Raw genomic sequence first — 17433 nt, forward strand, 5'->3', positions numbered from 1 at the left:
TTCCATACAGAAATTAAGCTGGCCCTTCCACACTCTCTTATTCTGTAGAGCGATGCCATGTGCAGGACATTATGGTGCTGGCTGATGGAAACTCATGGAATATGCTGAGCTGGAAGGGACCCATCAGGATCATTGAAGTCCAACTCATAGCTCTGAACAGGATAGTCCCATGAATCACACCACGTGCCTGAAAGCATTGTTCAAATGCCTCTTGAACACTGTCAGGCTGGTGCTGTGACCACTTCCCTGGGGAGCCTGTTCCAGTGCCCAACCACCCTGTGTGAAGAACATTTTCCTGGTAATAATGTGAACTTCTCATAACTCAGGTGCATACTGTTACCTCAAATCCTGTCACTAGTTACCCGAGTGAAGAGATAGGGACCTGCCCCTCTTTTTCCCCTCACCAGGATGTTGAAAACTACAATGATGTCTCCCCTCAGTCTCCTCCAAGACTTGGACCGACCAAGTGACCTCAGCCGGTCATCATACATCTTCTCACCCAGACCCTTCACCATCTTCGTGGCTCTCCTTTGGACGCTAATAGTCAATGGGTTTTATGTGGGAAAACCCCTCAGAGAAGCAGGAAGGACGTCCTCACTCCAGAGGGCCACTCGGGCCCCTTCCCTGGCCGCGTTCCCTCCGAGGGGCCGCAGGGCGGGCGGTATCGCGGGCGGGACTGAGGCTCCAGAGCCCGCCCTGACCGCCCCGTGGCGCCGGAGGCGGAGTCGGGCTGTCCTGTCAGGGGAGCGGGCGGGCTGAGGCAGGTGCCTCACTATGGGCAGAGCCATGGGGTTGGCTGGGCTGCTGCTGGGGCTCGTCGTGGTCCCCGCCGTGCTGGTGAGCACCAGCCTCCGCCACGGCGTCCCGTGGAACGAGGCCGAGCCGGAGCCGTCCGGCTGGGAGCTGGCGGCAGACGCCGTCCCCGAGAACTCGCTGTGGCCGCTGCCGCAGTGGGTCCGCACGTATCCTCTCCAGCTGCAACTAGCGCCCAGCCGCTTCCAGCTGGTGCATGGCGCCGGCTCCTCGGCAGGACCGAGCTGCGGGCTGCTGCAGGACGCCTTCCGCAGGTGAGCGACGGCGGGGCCGGGGTGCTGCAACGGCGGCCCAGGAACGGGAGCAGCTGCCTCAGGGCCCCGCCGGCGCCTCTGCTTCCCCGGCAGGTACTATGAGTACATATTCGGGCATTCCCGGCGGCGGACGTGGGGCCGCAGGCCGCTGGCTGCTCGAGCGGAGCCCGAGCTGTTCCAGCTGCAGGTGGTGATCGAGGCGGGGGACCCTGGCTGTGACAGGCACCCGCAGCTCGCCTCCAGCGAGGCCTGTGAGTACCCGCTCGCCGCTCACCGCGCCCCTCCTTCCCCGGCTTCGGCGGCACCGTTACGCGCTTGCTTTCCTATCACGTGTCCGCTGTAGAAGTCAGCCGGTTTTGGGGTGGTTTTTTTAAGGAACTGGGAAGCAAAGGCTCTCGGAAGCCTGCAAAAACATTTCACAACAGTGGCCACCAGAAGATAATTCTTGCTCTTGATACTGTGGGCAATCTCAGCCCATAGTGAATGGTGCAGCTCGCCTGTGATTTTTGCAGTTCAGCTATCGTACAGATCACTTAACTGCTACTATTTTTTTCTAGCAGCTGTCATTAGGAATCAGAGATACTACAGTATGCAGTAGCCGGTTATCTTTGGTGAGATTTGTGCATAGTCAGGAGATGATCCCTTTCAGTACAGGGTATTTATTGAGAGAAGGCTGTCACTGCTTACCATCTCCTAAGAAGTGACTGCATTTAAATTGAAGCTACTTACACTGAGATATGTACGTGGTATTTCCTGTTTTTCCAGGAAAACCAGAAAGTGTTTGTTGAACTTGTTATTCATCTTGCAGTCCTATAAATCCATTTCCTTTCTATGTGTAGATGCAAGAAAGGATTTAAAAACATGATGTTTATATTGGACTTATTTTTCTGTGCTTCTTTAGTTCTGTGACTAAAGTCCAGAGTGGAGAAGTACTCTAAGTATTAATGTATTAATCACCAGACAATTTCCTTAACAGAAATAAGATTGAGCAGTAATATTGCTTTTTGTCTGGACAGGCTAACACAAAAGTCAACATATTCAGTTAATCTAGACCTGTTTTAAGATAATCTTCTGTTGTTTGGTATCCAGGATACAGATCCTTAGAAAAAAGATCCTTTTAATCTCAAGTCATACATCCTGCAGCAGGATTAATTCCACCTGAGTTGTGAAAGAATGTACTGATATTAAATTTACTCAATCCTTTTGGAACATATAGCCAAAGACTTTGGTTTTTATGTGCAAACTTATAATATCTTTCAATGCAAATTAGACATAAGAGCAAAAATGCTAATGCTCTTGACATTGTTCTGACAGGTTATTGTGCTGCTTTATTATTATTTGAACTTTGAGCTTGTTTGTGAAGTTAAGATTTTAATCAAAGCTGGTTCTTATCATGGAATCTGTCAGACCATGTGATTTTCAGGTTGCATTCTTTAGAGCAAGCAGTTTTTTTACTAGTGGTTTAAGAAATAAGTTTTCTGTTACAAATAACGTGTTTTCTTCATATAATACGCCGAGCATTCCAGGCTTCAGTAAGTTTTAATTTCCTGGTTTTTAATGGGCTTTTTGAGGATACAGATTCTGAAAAATGCTGTTACTGGTTATTTGGTGGTCTGGCTTATCAATAAAGATAGTATGGACCAGTTAGTCCCTGTCCTGTGGCAAGAGTATTGGATATGTAATCAGAGTACAGGTTATCTCCCCTCCTGCCTGCTTACCTGTTTGTGCAAAATGTTTCGAGTATTATAACACTTTCCAAGTTCCTCTAAGGTATGATACTTGTTCAGGGAAAAAAAACAAAACCCAAACAAACCTGCTGTGTTGGAAATAAATCCTTGACAATTTATTTATTTTATTTAGGGTAAACAAACATTTTCCCTACAGTTTACCTGTGGAGATTGCAGTAGTCTTCTAAATTTTCTTTCTTACCCCAAACATCCAGTACATGTAATCAGTTCTTAGGTTAATATGGACGCTTGAGGTACTTTCTTCATGTCGCTAAATGGCTTTTCTCTGGTAGTTTAGATAAATGTTTGAACTGTGTAAATTGTAGCCAACCATTCTTTCATACTGGCACAGATTATGTAAATCATTTTACAGTAATTCAACCTCTTGATTTTTTTCTCTGCTCTTTCAGATGTGCAATTATTGCTTTGATTTTGAATAATAATATAAATCTATAGATGTAGTATATTTTTATGCATATATATGTATATGATTTTTAAAAATACTTAAAATATATTTGTTTCTTCTCAAAAATCTACTAAATCACCTTAAATTTGAAACCAAACTTATTTTAGCTTTCTTTTTTCATTAGTACTTTGTACTGTACTGCAGTACTCAACTTCAGGGAAGAGTCTTATGGATTCCTTCAAGTACCATTCTTCATTTTACTTACCGTGCTTCATCTTACTGCCTCGATACCGGTGCTCAGGTCAAGAGGGTGACATGGCACCCTTTAGGTGCATCAGGGACAGCATGGCCAGCCAGGCAGTGGAGGGGATTGTCCTGCTGTGCTCTGGGGCAGCCTCACCTCGAGTGCTGGGGGCTGCTCTGGGTGCCACAGTGTAAGAGAGATACAAAACTATGGGGGAGTGTCCAAAGGAGGGCCACAAACATGGTGAGGGGGCTTGAGAGTAATCTGTGTGAGGAGCAGCTGAGGTCACTTGTTCTGTTCAGCCTGAAGGAGACTGAGAGGAAACCTCATTGTGGTCCTCACAAGGGGAGGTTGAAGGGAAGGTCCCGATCTCTTCATTCTCATAACCAGTGACAGGACTTGAGGTAACAGCAGAAAGCTGAGGAGGGGAGCTTTAGGCTGGATATCAGGGAAAAGGTTCTTCACCTAGGCTGTGGCTGAGCAGTGGAACAGGCTCCCCAGGGAAGTGATCACAGCACCAGCCTGACTGATTTCAAGAGGCATTTGAACAGTGTTTTCAGGCACATGCTGTGATTCTTGGGGGTGTCCTGTGCACGGCCAGAAGTTGGACTCAATGATCTTGATGCATCCCTTCCAACTCAGCATACTCTGTGATTCTATATTTTGATTAGTAATTTTTTTTTAATAATAGTAAGCACCTGACAATATTATTATATGACAACTTTTATCTTAAAAAAATATGAAACCATTAACTATATGAAAGGAGGTAAAAGGAGAAGTAAACTTTTCATAATTATGAGAAGTTTGGCTTAGGCACCCAGCCTTTATCACGCATGTCTTAAATGCAAAAATATAGTGTGTTAAGTTTTAAGTCAATTGGGTTAAACTTTGCTGGAATTCTGGCTCATGTACAATATTTTAGCATTGCTCTTACTAAGCACCTTACTTCTTTTACCTTCTTTCTGATGAGCTGTTGACTGTCTGAACAGTGCAACAGCTTGATTCACAGGAAAACAGAGATGAAAAATAATTGCATGCTATCACCATTAAAAGCAGGATTGATTGGAATTTAATACACAAAGGGAGATGTTGCACTTGAAGAATCTTTTTAATGCCTTTTGGCATTGTCCTTGCAATTCATTATTTTTTAAAGAGTAAGCGGGTTTTGTTTTTTTTCTTTTCTTTAGATCATTTAACTGTAACTGAACCTGTGGCTATACTGAAAGCTCCTGAGGTATGGGGTGCTTTAAGAGGTAAGCTGATGCTTTTCACATTGAGCTATTTGTTTAGGGTTTATACAAACTTCATGGCAGACCAAGAACCAGCTGATCACTGGGCCTTGCCCTCACCTCATTCATTACTTCATTGGAAGTAATGAATGAGGGCCGGAAGGATACTCAGATGTTTATCAGTTAGACCCTTGGTCCAGATGCTCAGCATCTCAGATCCAGTGGCACACTGCAAGCATATGCTTGCTGTACCTGAAATAAGCCAGACCAACAAAAAGCTTTTTAAACTATAGTGTGAACAGATTATTTTCTGACTACACCTATAAAGTGGAGATGCTGAACGCATCACAATCACAAAGAATAACAATCCTGACATTTTAGTCTGCTGTTTTTACTGGAATGTTAAGTCTATATATTAGTTACCTATTAATCAACAGATTTTTCATGCTGAATTAGAAATTTCACCAGTTCCAGAAATTACAGGAATAGATGTACAACAGGACCAGAGATTCCCACCTTACTCTCAGTAACTTTCTTACTATTTAGGGATTAATCTGCTGCAGCTGAGCGGTAGCACAGGTATTCAGTATCTGCATAATAGAGAATTTGAATGGTTCTCTCCAGAATTTTTAAATGGTGATGCTTGAGCAATTAAGGGAACTGTGCTAAAGAGAGAGAAACTCAACTACAAAGCATTCTTTCTAGCTAGATGAATGCCTGTACATAGTTGTGCTGTTTGTAACTAAAATTTTAAGGGGAATTACTGGGCTGTAATTGAGATCCCTTTCTTGGGTATTTGTCCAGGTTTGGAAACCATCTAGCTAGATGAATGCCTGTACATAGTTGTGCTGTTTGTAACTAAAATTTTAAGGGGAATTACTGGGCTGTAATTGAGATCCCTTTCTTGGGTATTTGTCCAGGTTTGGAAACCTTCAGCCAGTTGGTTCATGAAGATGACTATGGAAGTGTAAGTATGGCTATTAACTAAATCCACTGTCCTGGTAACTGGGTGCTTCTCTAGACTGAGCAGATCAGTTTCATTCAGCAACATTTCAGTTTATTACATATTTCCAAGAATCATTTTCTGAAAAAGAAAAAGTACTTACTGTTTGAAATGAATATGAAATTAATATAAAATTCTAATTTTTAAATTTTGTTCTCATAGTTTCTTGTCAATGAATCTGAAATCAATGACTTCCCAAGATTTGCTCATAGAGGAGTCCTATTAGATACTTCAAGGCATTATTTACCATTGAAATCTATTCTTACAAACCTGGTAAGTAGGCAGTTTTATATCATTAATAATAAAGGCTTTTTGTTGTGTTTTGGCTCCTGAAGGAGGTAGCAACTGGAGATGGTATAAAAGAAGAACCTATCTCTTGTGTCTGACTGTAAAAGGACAGAGTGAACTTTGCTAAGCAAAGGTCTGAACATAGACTGGAGAGGAGTCAAGTGGGCAGACACGGTGATTATTGTCTCTCTGACGGGGACTGGTATTTGTGGTGCCTCAGATTCTCTGTATTTTCTGATGCCTAAACCCGCTTATTCATGATATCTTGGAAGCATGTTTTGAAATGTCTGACTGTCATCAAGCAATACAAGGGACACCTTGCTTCAGTGCCAGTGATTTCAGGAGAACTCCAGTCTTTTGGAGCAGACTTTGGTAGTCCAGCAGCAGGCTTAGGTAATCCTTTCTTAGGCTGGTAAGTGCAAACCAGTAATTAAGTATTACAGAGCAAGGGAGGAAATTTGAAATGTTCATGGGAAGCTACTGAATAATAAGCCAAGACTAACCAATAAAACCAAACAAAACTTCTTCCAAAAAGCTTAAGCAAGCGCATTAAGAATTAATGTACTCCAGCCCTGATGGAAAGGTGATGTATTTGTATAAGCTTAGCAGCCAAAGATGGGGTTTTTACTGTTTTGCACTCCCCCTTTTTTTTTGTTGAAGTCCTTGTAGGAGGGATTATTTAGTTGATTGAAGTGAAGGAACAGGCAGTTTCCTGTCTTGTCTCTGTCTTGCTTCTCCAAGATGAAATAATACTTGAAATTTCCCCTCCATGTTGCAGAACTTTGAAAAATAGGTATAGGATAGGCAGAAAGAGTGCAGGTAAAAACAGTCTTTAATTTCTGAGGTCATTCTCGAGCTATGCTCAGAACTTGTCCTTTAGGTATTTACCACCTTGTTTTCACATTCAAGGTCAACGCCTGTTCAGCAAGTAATGCTTGTGTAGTGTTACATTTGCAACAGAGGGTGCTTCAAAGCCTCAAATATTTGTGTCAATATTTTTTGTCTTGTCTAAAAGAGATGTCCAAAGAGACTTGCATTTCTAACTATTTTTGTGTTTCTGTAACTGCTGCTTTTCTGCTTTCTTCCCTTAAATTGCCTGTCTGTCTCTAATACATTATTAGACCTATGTTTCATGATGTTTGGTGGTTTAAGAAGTATGCTTTTCTTCCCAGCTCTGTGCCTGCTTGAATCTCAATTAATAAAAAGCATCAGTAATGTCTTCTCTGACATGTGGTGATTAGATACTTAGGGCAGCAGTTCAAGTTGATTTCTTGTTTGTGTTCAACTGTACTGTATTTCTAGAAACAGCATTGTTCTTGAGGAAGGGGTCGGTGGATTGAAGGTCCAGAGATGTAATTTTTTATGTTGAAGGATGGTCTTGGTTAGAAATGCATGAAGACATGGCAATTAAAACTTCTGCAGTGTAATGAAACAGATAAAATAAATCTAGGGAGTAGACAAGATATAAATCTTCCTTTGTATTTGGTGGGAGTTCCTGAAGAGATTTTATCACCTCCTTAAATACACCTAGGTGAAAAAATGAGAGGAATGGGTGGGAAAAAACAACTGTAGTGTAGCAAGGGCTTGGGAGCAGCTGTGTTGCTGTCAGTCATGAACGATGTAAATACTTATTTGGTCTGCTCACAGCACACCCTGCGAGTGACTAACAAGCCAGCATAACTCAAGGTATGTGTGTAACTGTCCAATTGGAGTCATAATTCTAAAATAAGTGTGTAAACATTGATCTTGATCATCTTCAAGGTGAAAAAAAGGAAGTACTGACACTGTTATGAATGAAAGCATAAAGGAAGCACTGTCTTTTGCAGGGAAAACGCTTAGTTTATTTGTATGCATTTGAAAAAGATTCTGCAGAAGTCACTAGTGAGAAGGGATGTACGATGTAGTAGGAAACTCTCATGCTGTTCTGTTTTCAAATCCATAGTATTAAGTTATAAATGTATAAGCTTTTCTGTAAGCTGAAATAGTTGATGGTGCATAGAAAATAACCCACAGAACCATCTGTGTTGGAAGGGACCCAGAAGGATCATCAAGTCCAACTTTTAAATGAATGATCCATGAGGGTCAAATCTGTGACCTTGGTGTAGCAGAGTGCTGTAAACACTGAGCTAATCCCAGGGTACGTGTTCTGAAGTGGAAAAAATTCCTAAGTGTTCATGGCAGTTCATACTACACAGGCTGGTAGAATGGGGGTCAAATGAAGAGTTTGTTGACAGCAGTGGTGAAAATAGATTACAGAGGGGTGGAGTAGTAGAGGTATGTGCTACTAAATGAAACATAGAATACTTTTTTGGTTCGTTGGGTGGGGGGTTGGTGACTTTTGGTTGGTTTCTTGAGTGGTTTGGTTTGGTTTTTTTCTTTCTTAGTTGTTGCTCTAGGCATATGGGATATGCTGGGACAAGACCACTTTTTTGCATTGATTTTCTGTGAGAATGAAGTGTTTAACCAGTCTCTATTGTGTTATTTCTTACAGGATGCCATGGCTTTTAATAAGTTCAATGTTCTCCACTGGCATATAGTAGATGATCAGTCCTTCCCTTACCAGAGCATTTATTTCCCTGAATTAAGTGATAAGGTGAGTGAACATCATTGGAGCAGTATAGAATAACAGAAATCTGGCACATATTTAGTGGAAATAACATGCAGAGTTAACCAATGCTTGAGTGCATCTGCTCTGGCTGACTGTGAAACAGTACCATGGCACCAGTAACCAGCAAGTCCATATTTAGGATCCTGCCTGAGTTTCTATGTGGACCATTTTTAAGTCTTCTTTTGGATACAGGGTAAATTACTGCCTTTACTCTTCTGTGCAAATTTTCTGAATGATCCTCAGTGTTTGCAGGCCTTCAAACACTAATGGTATAAGTAGTGAACACTAATAAGCAAATAAGTAGTGAACACTGCTTGGATTTCTGTTGTTGGATTTCTTTAAATTGGTTGGCTTCTGCCACTCAAACAAATGTGAGATATTTTCCTGCCAGCTCTTAGCACCACTACAATAGTAATATTATCCTTACAAAACACATCATGTCTGTAAGAGATCCAAAAGTGCAAGGTTATTTCCTGAAGTGAATACAGTGGAATGTGTCTCTTTATTTCTAGACACATAGTAAGCTTTGTTACATTAGTGAGAGCCACCATTAGGTTCTTGCTCAGTCACAGTACAATAGGAGCCAAATCAAATGTAGTTAAGAATAGTTAAGTAGACTAAGCCTAAGTCCAAGATTTGTGATTCTGTTTAAAAAGGCCTGCTAGAATCTGACTCTCATGAAAATTATGTTGGCAGTGCTAGAGTAGATGCTGTGAAGAATTTTATAATTCAAAAATTGTAGATGTTGCATAGTGCAGTCAGATTATTTTTTGTGGTAAAAGCAAACTCTACTAGAGTTCTGACAGCTAGAGAGAGGGAGATGGTCTTTGTCTCAACAAGCTTCTCTTTGAAAGGCTTATTGTCTACTGTTTCCTTTTATAGAGTAACTCAGCTGTGGAAACCATTTTCAGATAAGCAAAAGCTTAAGGTGCTATTAATCATGAAGAGCATCTTTGGCAGGTATCTGTTTCACCAAAATGTAGTAATCTGGGTCATTGTCACATTTGTTGGCTGTGTGGGAGTGCAATTACACTCAAATTTAGTGTCACGAAAGAAACACATCCTGATGCTAAATTAGTCACACACAAAACCAAGAAGCAGAGGTGCTGGGAGTTCTTTCTGACTTGGCAGAATTTTTCCATTAGTCTTGTATGTTATGTAGTGAGGGCCCTATATTTCAGAGCTAATGGGCAAAAATAACTTGCCTCTGTACAGAAGAATTGAGAACCATATCTTTCAAAATTCTGAAGGAAAAGAAACTAGCTTTTCTGCGTTCTTCAGTAACTGCAAGCTAAGGAGGAAAGGAAGGTCTCCTTAAGGCAATCTGTCTTAGTGTTTTGAGTTTGTTGTTTTGGTGGGGTTTTTTTCCTCTCCACAAGTTAAGTGAAAAGTTATGTCTGTGCAGTTGATAAACCACAGCCGACTTGTAAAACTGCTCTTCAGTCTAAGTTAAAATACTTCCGTTCAAATGTTGTGATCTGCTGGTATAGTGTGTTGTCTCAAAATTTGAATATTTTACAGGGGGCATACTCCTCTAATCTCATCTATACTCCTACTGATGTCCGTCTGGTGATTGAGTATGCCCGGTTAAGAGGCATCAGAGTTATCCCGGAGTTTGATACACCAGGACACACACAGTCTTGGGGAAAAGGTATGCCCAAGAAAGTATTAATTGTTAAGAAACTGTGGTAAGTAGTAGCAAAAAAATTAATTTTTTAAAGCCTAACCAATAAAGTGCTTTGGAAGGTCCTTGATAAGAGGTAAGGAAGAGGCATTAAGTGATGTCATGACCTTTACAGGTTACAGGAAATAAAATGAATGAAGAAACATGTTCTATGCTAGATGTGTGTGCAAGGGTACAGATTCTGCTTCAGACATCATTCTACCTTGAGCTATGTACCTCACACTGACTTAGATGTTAAAAACCCAGAGTAATAAAAAGAGAAGCCTCTGAAGCATATTCATTATGTTTGGCTTTCTTCTAACTGGCTTTCTTCTGATGTGTATTAAAGGCTTTTCTTTTGTTGAAGTAGTTATCCAAATGCTGTTTTCCAGGTATTGTGACGTGTTACATATGTAAGGTTGTGTGAAATCATAGATCTGAAAGTCAGAATCCTGACTGCCAGTTAGAGGGTTTTTCAGCCTTTTACAAGTTGTTTTATTTCATCCTGCCTCTATATGGTTATATTTAAAATAGGTGAGCATTTAGGTAATGAATATTTACCTTTTTAATGTGACTAACTGCTTCTCCCTGCTAGCAAAGTTAGCATAGCAATATGAAACTGAGTATCATCTATTAATTGTTTTTATTAGGTCAAAAAGATCTTCTCACTCCTTGTTACAATGGAGGACAGCCAACTGGGTCCTTTGGACCTGTAAATCCTGTTTGGAATACAACTTACAACTTCATGACTAAGTTTTTTAAGGAGATCAGCAGTGTATTTCCAGATGAATTCATTCATTTGGGAGGAGATGAAGTGGACTTCAGTTGTTGGTATGGTGACAATTCAAGGAAAAAATACCTAGTGCCTCCTAAACCTGTCCATCTGCAACTCAGTTGCATAAGATAGTTTTCACAGCATAACCAAAAGATCTTCACTCCTACCTCTGTAACAATTTACAGGCAGATCATTTGTGATCCTCAAAAAGCAACCGATGTGCAGAATTTTGCTTTGACTTGTAGTTCCATAAATATTCAGGTATTCTAAAGGATTTAGAATACTAGTCCTCCTACCCTGGCGGGACAGAGGACTAGTATGTTAGAAAAATATTAGATAAGAAAATTATAATTTAAATTGTTTGTGTTAAAGTAGGTGTTTATATTGAGTTCTGCCCACCAGAAAATCAGGTAACAGTAAGAATTACCAAACAGATTCATATGTGTTTGTATTAGAAGTATAGCATGTATTAATGGTGTTCTTAATTCAGTTGTGGATGTTGAATATTTTGGAGTCTTTCTTATGGAAAGACTAACTAATAATAACGGATTTGGAGCATTTTGATGAGTATTCAAATTGATCTAGTTAGTATTGCTACATTATCTTTAAAGATCAAATCCAAACACTCAGGACATTATTTAATTTTTATAGAGAAGAAAAACTGGCAAATGCTGTAGCACAGAAATGTTGGTTTGCTTTTTGTGGTAGAAACACAAAATTGTTGAGTTCTCAGACTGCTGATAACGTTGGCACAAAGTAGCTGAGATGGTAGGAACCCCAAAGCTCTTAGGAGGCAGCCTGCCACAGACCGCTTCAGAACAGGGACTCCTCCAGATTTACCTGAGATTAGGTCTGCTGGCTTTATTTCAAATCTGGATGAAACTCTCAAAATATCTAAGTCATGTTAACCTGCTGCTTCTGCTCTGCAATGTGTTCCAGGCTGTGGCATGCTAAGGCACCAGTTAGTGTGCTGTGTATAGGTAGAAATTATTGGGAAATCTGATTTAAGACATAAAAAAATAATCTTTTTTTAAACATTTTTTCTTGTTATTATTTAAGGAAATCTAACCCTGAGGTGAAAGAGTTCATGAAGAAGCAAGGTTTTGGCATTGACTATGCTAAACTGGAATCTTACTATGTTCAGAAGTATGTTGACTTTTTAATTCTTGCTTCAGTTTTTCACAGCCATTATTAGAGGGTAGCTTTGGGGTGCAGATATGGAAGCTGACTTAGTATCTATCATATTATTTTGAAAAATTGCCACATATTTGGAACTGTCTACTTTATTTTAAAATACCAGGTCTGAAGTTCATGGCTTTAAAATGTTGGACACAGCATGGATATGTAAGCTAGTATTGGGTGTCTTGAAATAGGTATCTGCAGTAGTGTCAGCACAAGGGTGGGGAGGAAGTTTTTGCAGACACTTCTTTCTCTCCTTAAATAACGGGGACTTAGTCACCCATCACTTAGTCACTGTATGAATTGCTGGTTTGTGTTAATGCATGTGCCCATTGTTCTACGTGGTAGAACCTGCTCTGCAAGCATGATTCTGAAACCAGAACAACCTGCTTTTTCGTGGTCCCCTGTGCAGTGGTGGGAAAGGTCTGATATGCCTTGGGGTAGAAAATGTTGCTACTTTGAGTGCTTCTACTTATCTCATTGAAGTTAACAAACCTGATCTTATTTCTAAATTCTAGCATTTTGGACATTGTTTCCTCCTACAAAAAAGGACAAATGGTCTGGCAAGAAGTCTTTGATCACAAAGCACAAGTAAGATGGGAAAATTAGTAAGGTACTCTTGCATAACACCACAATGAGGCTTCCAGAGCAGACTATTAAGTAGATCTGGCTTTGTCTCTTATGGGTTAAAGCAGAGTCTGCTGACATTAGCAAGTCTCTCCAGCTGTGGGTAATTTCAATCCCTTGAAATCATCATTTGTTGAATATGTAATAGGTGAAACAGGAACACCAGCATTGAAGTGCTCTTTAAAGGTGAACACAGTTAATAGGTTTAAAACATCTGAGTAAAGGGTGGAGAAGTTTCTATGAGTTTTTTTTGTTGTTGTTGTTGTTTTGGTTTTTTGGTTTTTTTTTTTTTGTCTCATGTAACTATGTGTCTGGTCTAGTAACACCAAATACTCAGCATTTAACAGCTGGTCAGATACGTGGTGCTTGTCGGAATCCTCTTAGAGCATTAACTGTCTATAGCATAACCTAGGCTTCACTCTAGCTGAGTGTTTAAAACCAGCAAAAAGCTAATCAGCTTTAGACCGGGAGGGAGGGGGGAGGGATGACAAGAAGTAGTTTCCAAAATGTTCCTCTTTGAAACAAAATAGAGAATTTTGAAAGTCATGGTCCTTTTCCTTGATAACAGCAATGCAATTAGGATTGCCATTAGTAGTTTTGGTTAAGTTGGTTAGTTTGTCTTTTCCTCTTTTAGCTGAAACCGGACACCGTAGTTCAAGTGTGGATGGCAAATAACTACGCTCGTGAACTGAGTAGGGTCACAGGAGCTGGGTTCACTGCTGTTCTGTCAGCACCGTGGTACTTAGACTACATTAGTTATGGGCAAGACTGGAAGAAATACTACAGTGTTGAACCACTTAACTTCCCTGGTTTGTCATTTTTTTATACGTGTGTTCTGTGCGTGAAACTCCTTGGTTTATATACAGTGTGAATGCAAAGAATAGGGCTGTTTAGAGTGGCCATTCCATCACTGTGATTATAGTACCATCAAAGGAATTATGGTTAGCTAGAACTCTGAAAAACACTTTTAAAAAAAAGGAACTTTGCACTTCGCACAGGGAAAGGTATTACCTTCTTCAAGCATCTGATACTAGTGTTTTGCATAAGATAGAATGCTGGACTAGGTGGGCAGATGCTTTAGGAGCAGAGTTGTGCAAAATGGCTGTTCATAGATTGACACTGAATTTGTTGTTATTTACTTGATTGTTAAACTAGTCTAGAAAAAGACGTTCTCTTCACTTAAACTTTGTATCTAAAGTTGATACAAATGTCTTATGCTTTCCATGGGGCTTTCATTTTGTGCAAGGGAGCTCTCAGACTTTCAGAGCTCAATACCTGACTAAATAATTTTTTCAAGGAATGTTCTCCATGTGATAGAATGAACAGTTTCCATCACGTTTTAAATCTCTGAGGAATGTTAAAAAGCTAAGGAATCTCTTCAGAGCATAAAAGGTAAAATCCTTTCTGACAGAGCAGAGAAATAGGTTCTCTGGGCAAATGGCTTGGTGGTTCTCCCATTCAGTAACAAGACTGCCAAAATGTAAGTGAATGCTCAGTATAGCTCAGGTATTTTATATGAAAACAACTGAACATCAGTCCTATCTAATTGTTGATATATGCCCATCTTCTGGACAGAGAAGAATGTTCACTTTCTGGTTTGAATTCAGGATCTGAAGAACAGAAGAAACTTTTAATAGGTGGAGAAGCTTGCCTGTGGGGAGAATTCGTGGATGCAACTAACCTGACACCAAGATTATGGTATGGACTGCTTTATCTTTAGATTTTAAGAAACCAGCTATAAGAAGCATTAATTAATCCCACAGGACTGTATGCTATTGCTAACAGTGCTTTGTGCTGGACCTAAGCAGCTATGAAAAATAATGCTTCTGGATATTGAGGTATTAGACCTGGTATTAAAAAAAAAATTATCCATTCTTGGTTATAGATCATACCTACTCTAAAACTTAGTATACCTTTGCAGGCCTCGAGCAAGTGCTGTTGGGGAAAGACTCTGGAGCAGCAGCAATGTGACCAACTTGCAGGATGCCTACAATAGGCTAACTAATCACCGATGCCGCATGCTCCGGTAAGATTTAGTAGGTACTGTGTATCTTGGTTTTATAACAAATAGAATAAAGGTACAGGCATAAACTGCTGGCCTGGAGATGAAGGGAAGAGAGCTAGCAGTTTAACCTGACTGTAAAGGCAATCCCATTTGATTTTGTATCGACAGAAGAGGAAGACAGACACATTAAGACAGGAGCTCTGGACAGTTTTGCAACTAAAATTTTCAGAACTCACTTTTTTCACTGAAATACTAAGACTCTTCTGTGTTTCTCTTTCCTGTAAAGGAAAAATGAACACCATGATTAACTTCTTTCAGACAAAAATTATATTAAAGAGTGTATGTGAGAGGAGTACACTGACAGAAGGAAGAGCAGACTTCTGAAAAAAAAAAAGGTGGTTACTTATTTGTTATAAATAATAATTAAAGACCTGCAGCAGGTAATCAATTGGGGCTGTTTGCATGAGAGTTGAGCTTGGGCAAGCTATCCTTTCAGGTATTGCCTTACTTTAGGGGCTGAAAGGGGTAGATAAGCAGTCTATGACAAATTTTAATTCATGTATGTACTGATTTGTTTACAGTAGTCATAACACATTCTTCTCCCAGTTCTTTTCCTAGAAAGTACCTAAACAAGTTACTGGTTGTTTATTGCTAATGTTGTTTTTGTACATTCACAGCAGCAGCTATGAGTGATTTCTAGGTTTTAAGTCCAAGTTTGACTCCACTTTTGAGGTATACAGTCAGAGAGCTGAATAGTTGAACTGCAACAAGCATGAAACATATCATTTTATTTCTCTACATAAATTTATGACAACTCACAGAAAATGTCCACTCTGTGTGGTAGTAGTTCAAAGTTAGATACAAATAATTTCTTTAAAGAACAGGATACAACAGCAGTTATAGTCAGCACTTGAAACTCAAGCTCTCTACTCATGTTCATGAAGATGTCTTAGCATAATTATCTGTTGGAATCACAGAATCACTAGGTTGGAAGAGACCTTAAAGATCATCGAGTCCAACCCAGCCCTAACATTTCAACTAAACCATGGCACTGAGTGCCACATCCAGTCTTTTCTTAAACACATCCAGGGACGGTGACTGCACCACCTCCCCGGGCAGGCCATTCCAGAACTTTATCACTCTTTCTGTAAAAAACTTTTCCCTAATATCCAACCTGTATTTCCCTTGGTGCAGCTTGAGACTGTGACCTCTGGTTCTGTCAGTTGCTGCCTGGAGAAAGAGACCAACCCCCCCTGACTGCAGCCACCTTTCAGGGAGTTATAGAGAGTGATAAGGGCACCCCTGAGTCTCCTTTTCTCCAGGCTGAACACCCCCAGCTCCCTCAGCCGTTCCTCACAGGGTTTGTGTTCCCAGCCCCTCTCCAGCCTCGTTGCCTCCTCTGGATGCGCTCAAGCGTCTCAAGGTCCTTCCCAAACTGAGGGCCCAGAGCTGGACACAGCACTTTAATTTAGAATATATAGTATATGTTTAGCTTGCTGTCACTCTTTAATCAAGAGTGATTGAAGGACTTGGAAGTTTTGACTTGACTGGGTTATTTCAAACTGGCTTAAAATAATCATGTGAGGAAAATAGCTGTATGTAAGTTGTGCTATCTCCCTCAGTCATGAGAAAAATAGATACGTTAAGAGAGAGTTGACAAATACATGTTAAAAACCATATTAAGGGGATTTCAAAACTTATGTCCTGTTACTTAGCAGAGTGGTGCATCTCTTGATGGGGTCTAGGAAAACACTGCTACTGAGCAGTTAAGTGTACAGTGGCTGTACCACTAGGATTAGGGTTTTACAGTGAACTAAGCTATGCTGTGCCTGGACCAGGTTGACTCCACTGCTGCATCTGCATCGTCTTCCTTACCACTGGTACTTGTATTGCTGTAAAGGGAGCTGGTCCAGATAACAGCAGCTGCTCTCCTAATGCTGGCATAAGCGATGCAGAATGCAGGGGCAGACTAAGGACTACTCCCTGTACTTGTTACACACGTTTAGCAACAGAAAGTAGTCCAAGGAAAAACTATTTTGCTGACTTAGGATGAATAATTCCTGTTAGAAAGTAACTACCTTAATAAAAAGATATGTTGTCCTGATTGCCCTGATATGTTGTGCCTCTGATTGAAACAGAGGTTCAGTGAAAAGTAGAATAGGGCCCTTTTTCACTCCCTAAATAGCTCATCTGTTGTTTTCTAGGAGTAGTTTTGTTTATATAGTTATTAAAATAGATTGCCAGTATCTCTCTTCCTGCCTACACAAACAGCCAGTTGTTTGATTATAGTCATTCCCATTCTGCTTTATTTTAACAGCCGTGGCATAGCAGCCGAACCGGTGTTTGTTGGATACTGTGCCCACGAAGCAAGAAGGCCATAACTGCTGCAAAGACTTCTTGTCAACAGCCTGAAGTGCCTCTGGGGATATGTATGTGTGGTTTCATATCTGAATCAAGACTTAAAATTTTCACTTTTAAAATAAAATTATTTGACAGCCTTGTTGGAGTAAAAATTATCATTTTTAACCTTCAAAAGTAGGGATTCTTCAGTGTGAAATCATGAAACTTGATACCATAGAGTTACTAATTCTGTACACTCTAAAGTTGAAGAA

The 17433-nt window shown here is 40.3% G+C and overlaps 1 protein-coding gene across 1 annotated transcript; it reads left to right on the top strand.

Moving 5' to 3' along the window:
• The first annotated feature begins 759 nt into the window (after positions 1-759).
• On the top strand, positions 760-17319 carry HEXB (hexosaminidase subunit beta). The gene is made up of 14 exons (XM_059492058.1): positions 760-1067; positions 1161-1318; positions 4632-4697; positions 5594-5640; positions 5839-5949; positions 8456-8557; positions 10094-10223; positions 10886-11066; positions 12070-12156; positions 12708-12780; positions 13451-13625; positions 14424-14514; positions 14738-14842; positions 17139-17319. The coding sequence occupies exons 1-14, from the start codon at positions 775-777 to the stop codon at positions 17200-17202; spliced, it is 1683 nt and encodes a 560-aa protein (XP_059348041.1). The 5' UTR covers positions 760-774; the 3' UTR covers positions 17203-17319.
• The last annotated feature ends 114 nt before the right edge of the window (positions 17320-17433 follow it).

The sequence above is a fragment of the Ammospiza nelsoni genome, chromosome Z (assembly GCF_027579445.1).
Source record: "Ammospiza nelsoni isolate bAmmNel1 chromosome Z, bAmmNel1.pri, whole genome shotgun sequence".
In the NCBI taxonomy this organism is placed as follows: Eukaryota; Metazoa; Chordata; class Aves; order Passeriformes; family Passerellidae; genus Ammospiza; species Ammospiza nelsoni.

Excerpts from the sequence above, each read along its gene's own strand:
- HEXB (XM_059492058.1), top strand. The coding sequence starts at position 775 with ATGGGCAGAGCCATGGGGTTGGCTGGGCTGCTGCTGGGGCTCGTCGTG. Across the intron at positions 5,950-8,455 it reads AATCTATTCTTACAAACCTG|GATGCCATGGCTTTTAATAA; the intron begins GTAAGTAGGCAG and ends TATTTCTTACAG. Across the intron at positions 11,067-12,069 it reads GAAGTGGACTTCAGTTGTTG|GAAATCTAACCCTGAGGTGA; the intron begins GTATGGTGACAA and ends TTATTATTTAAG.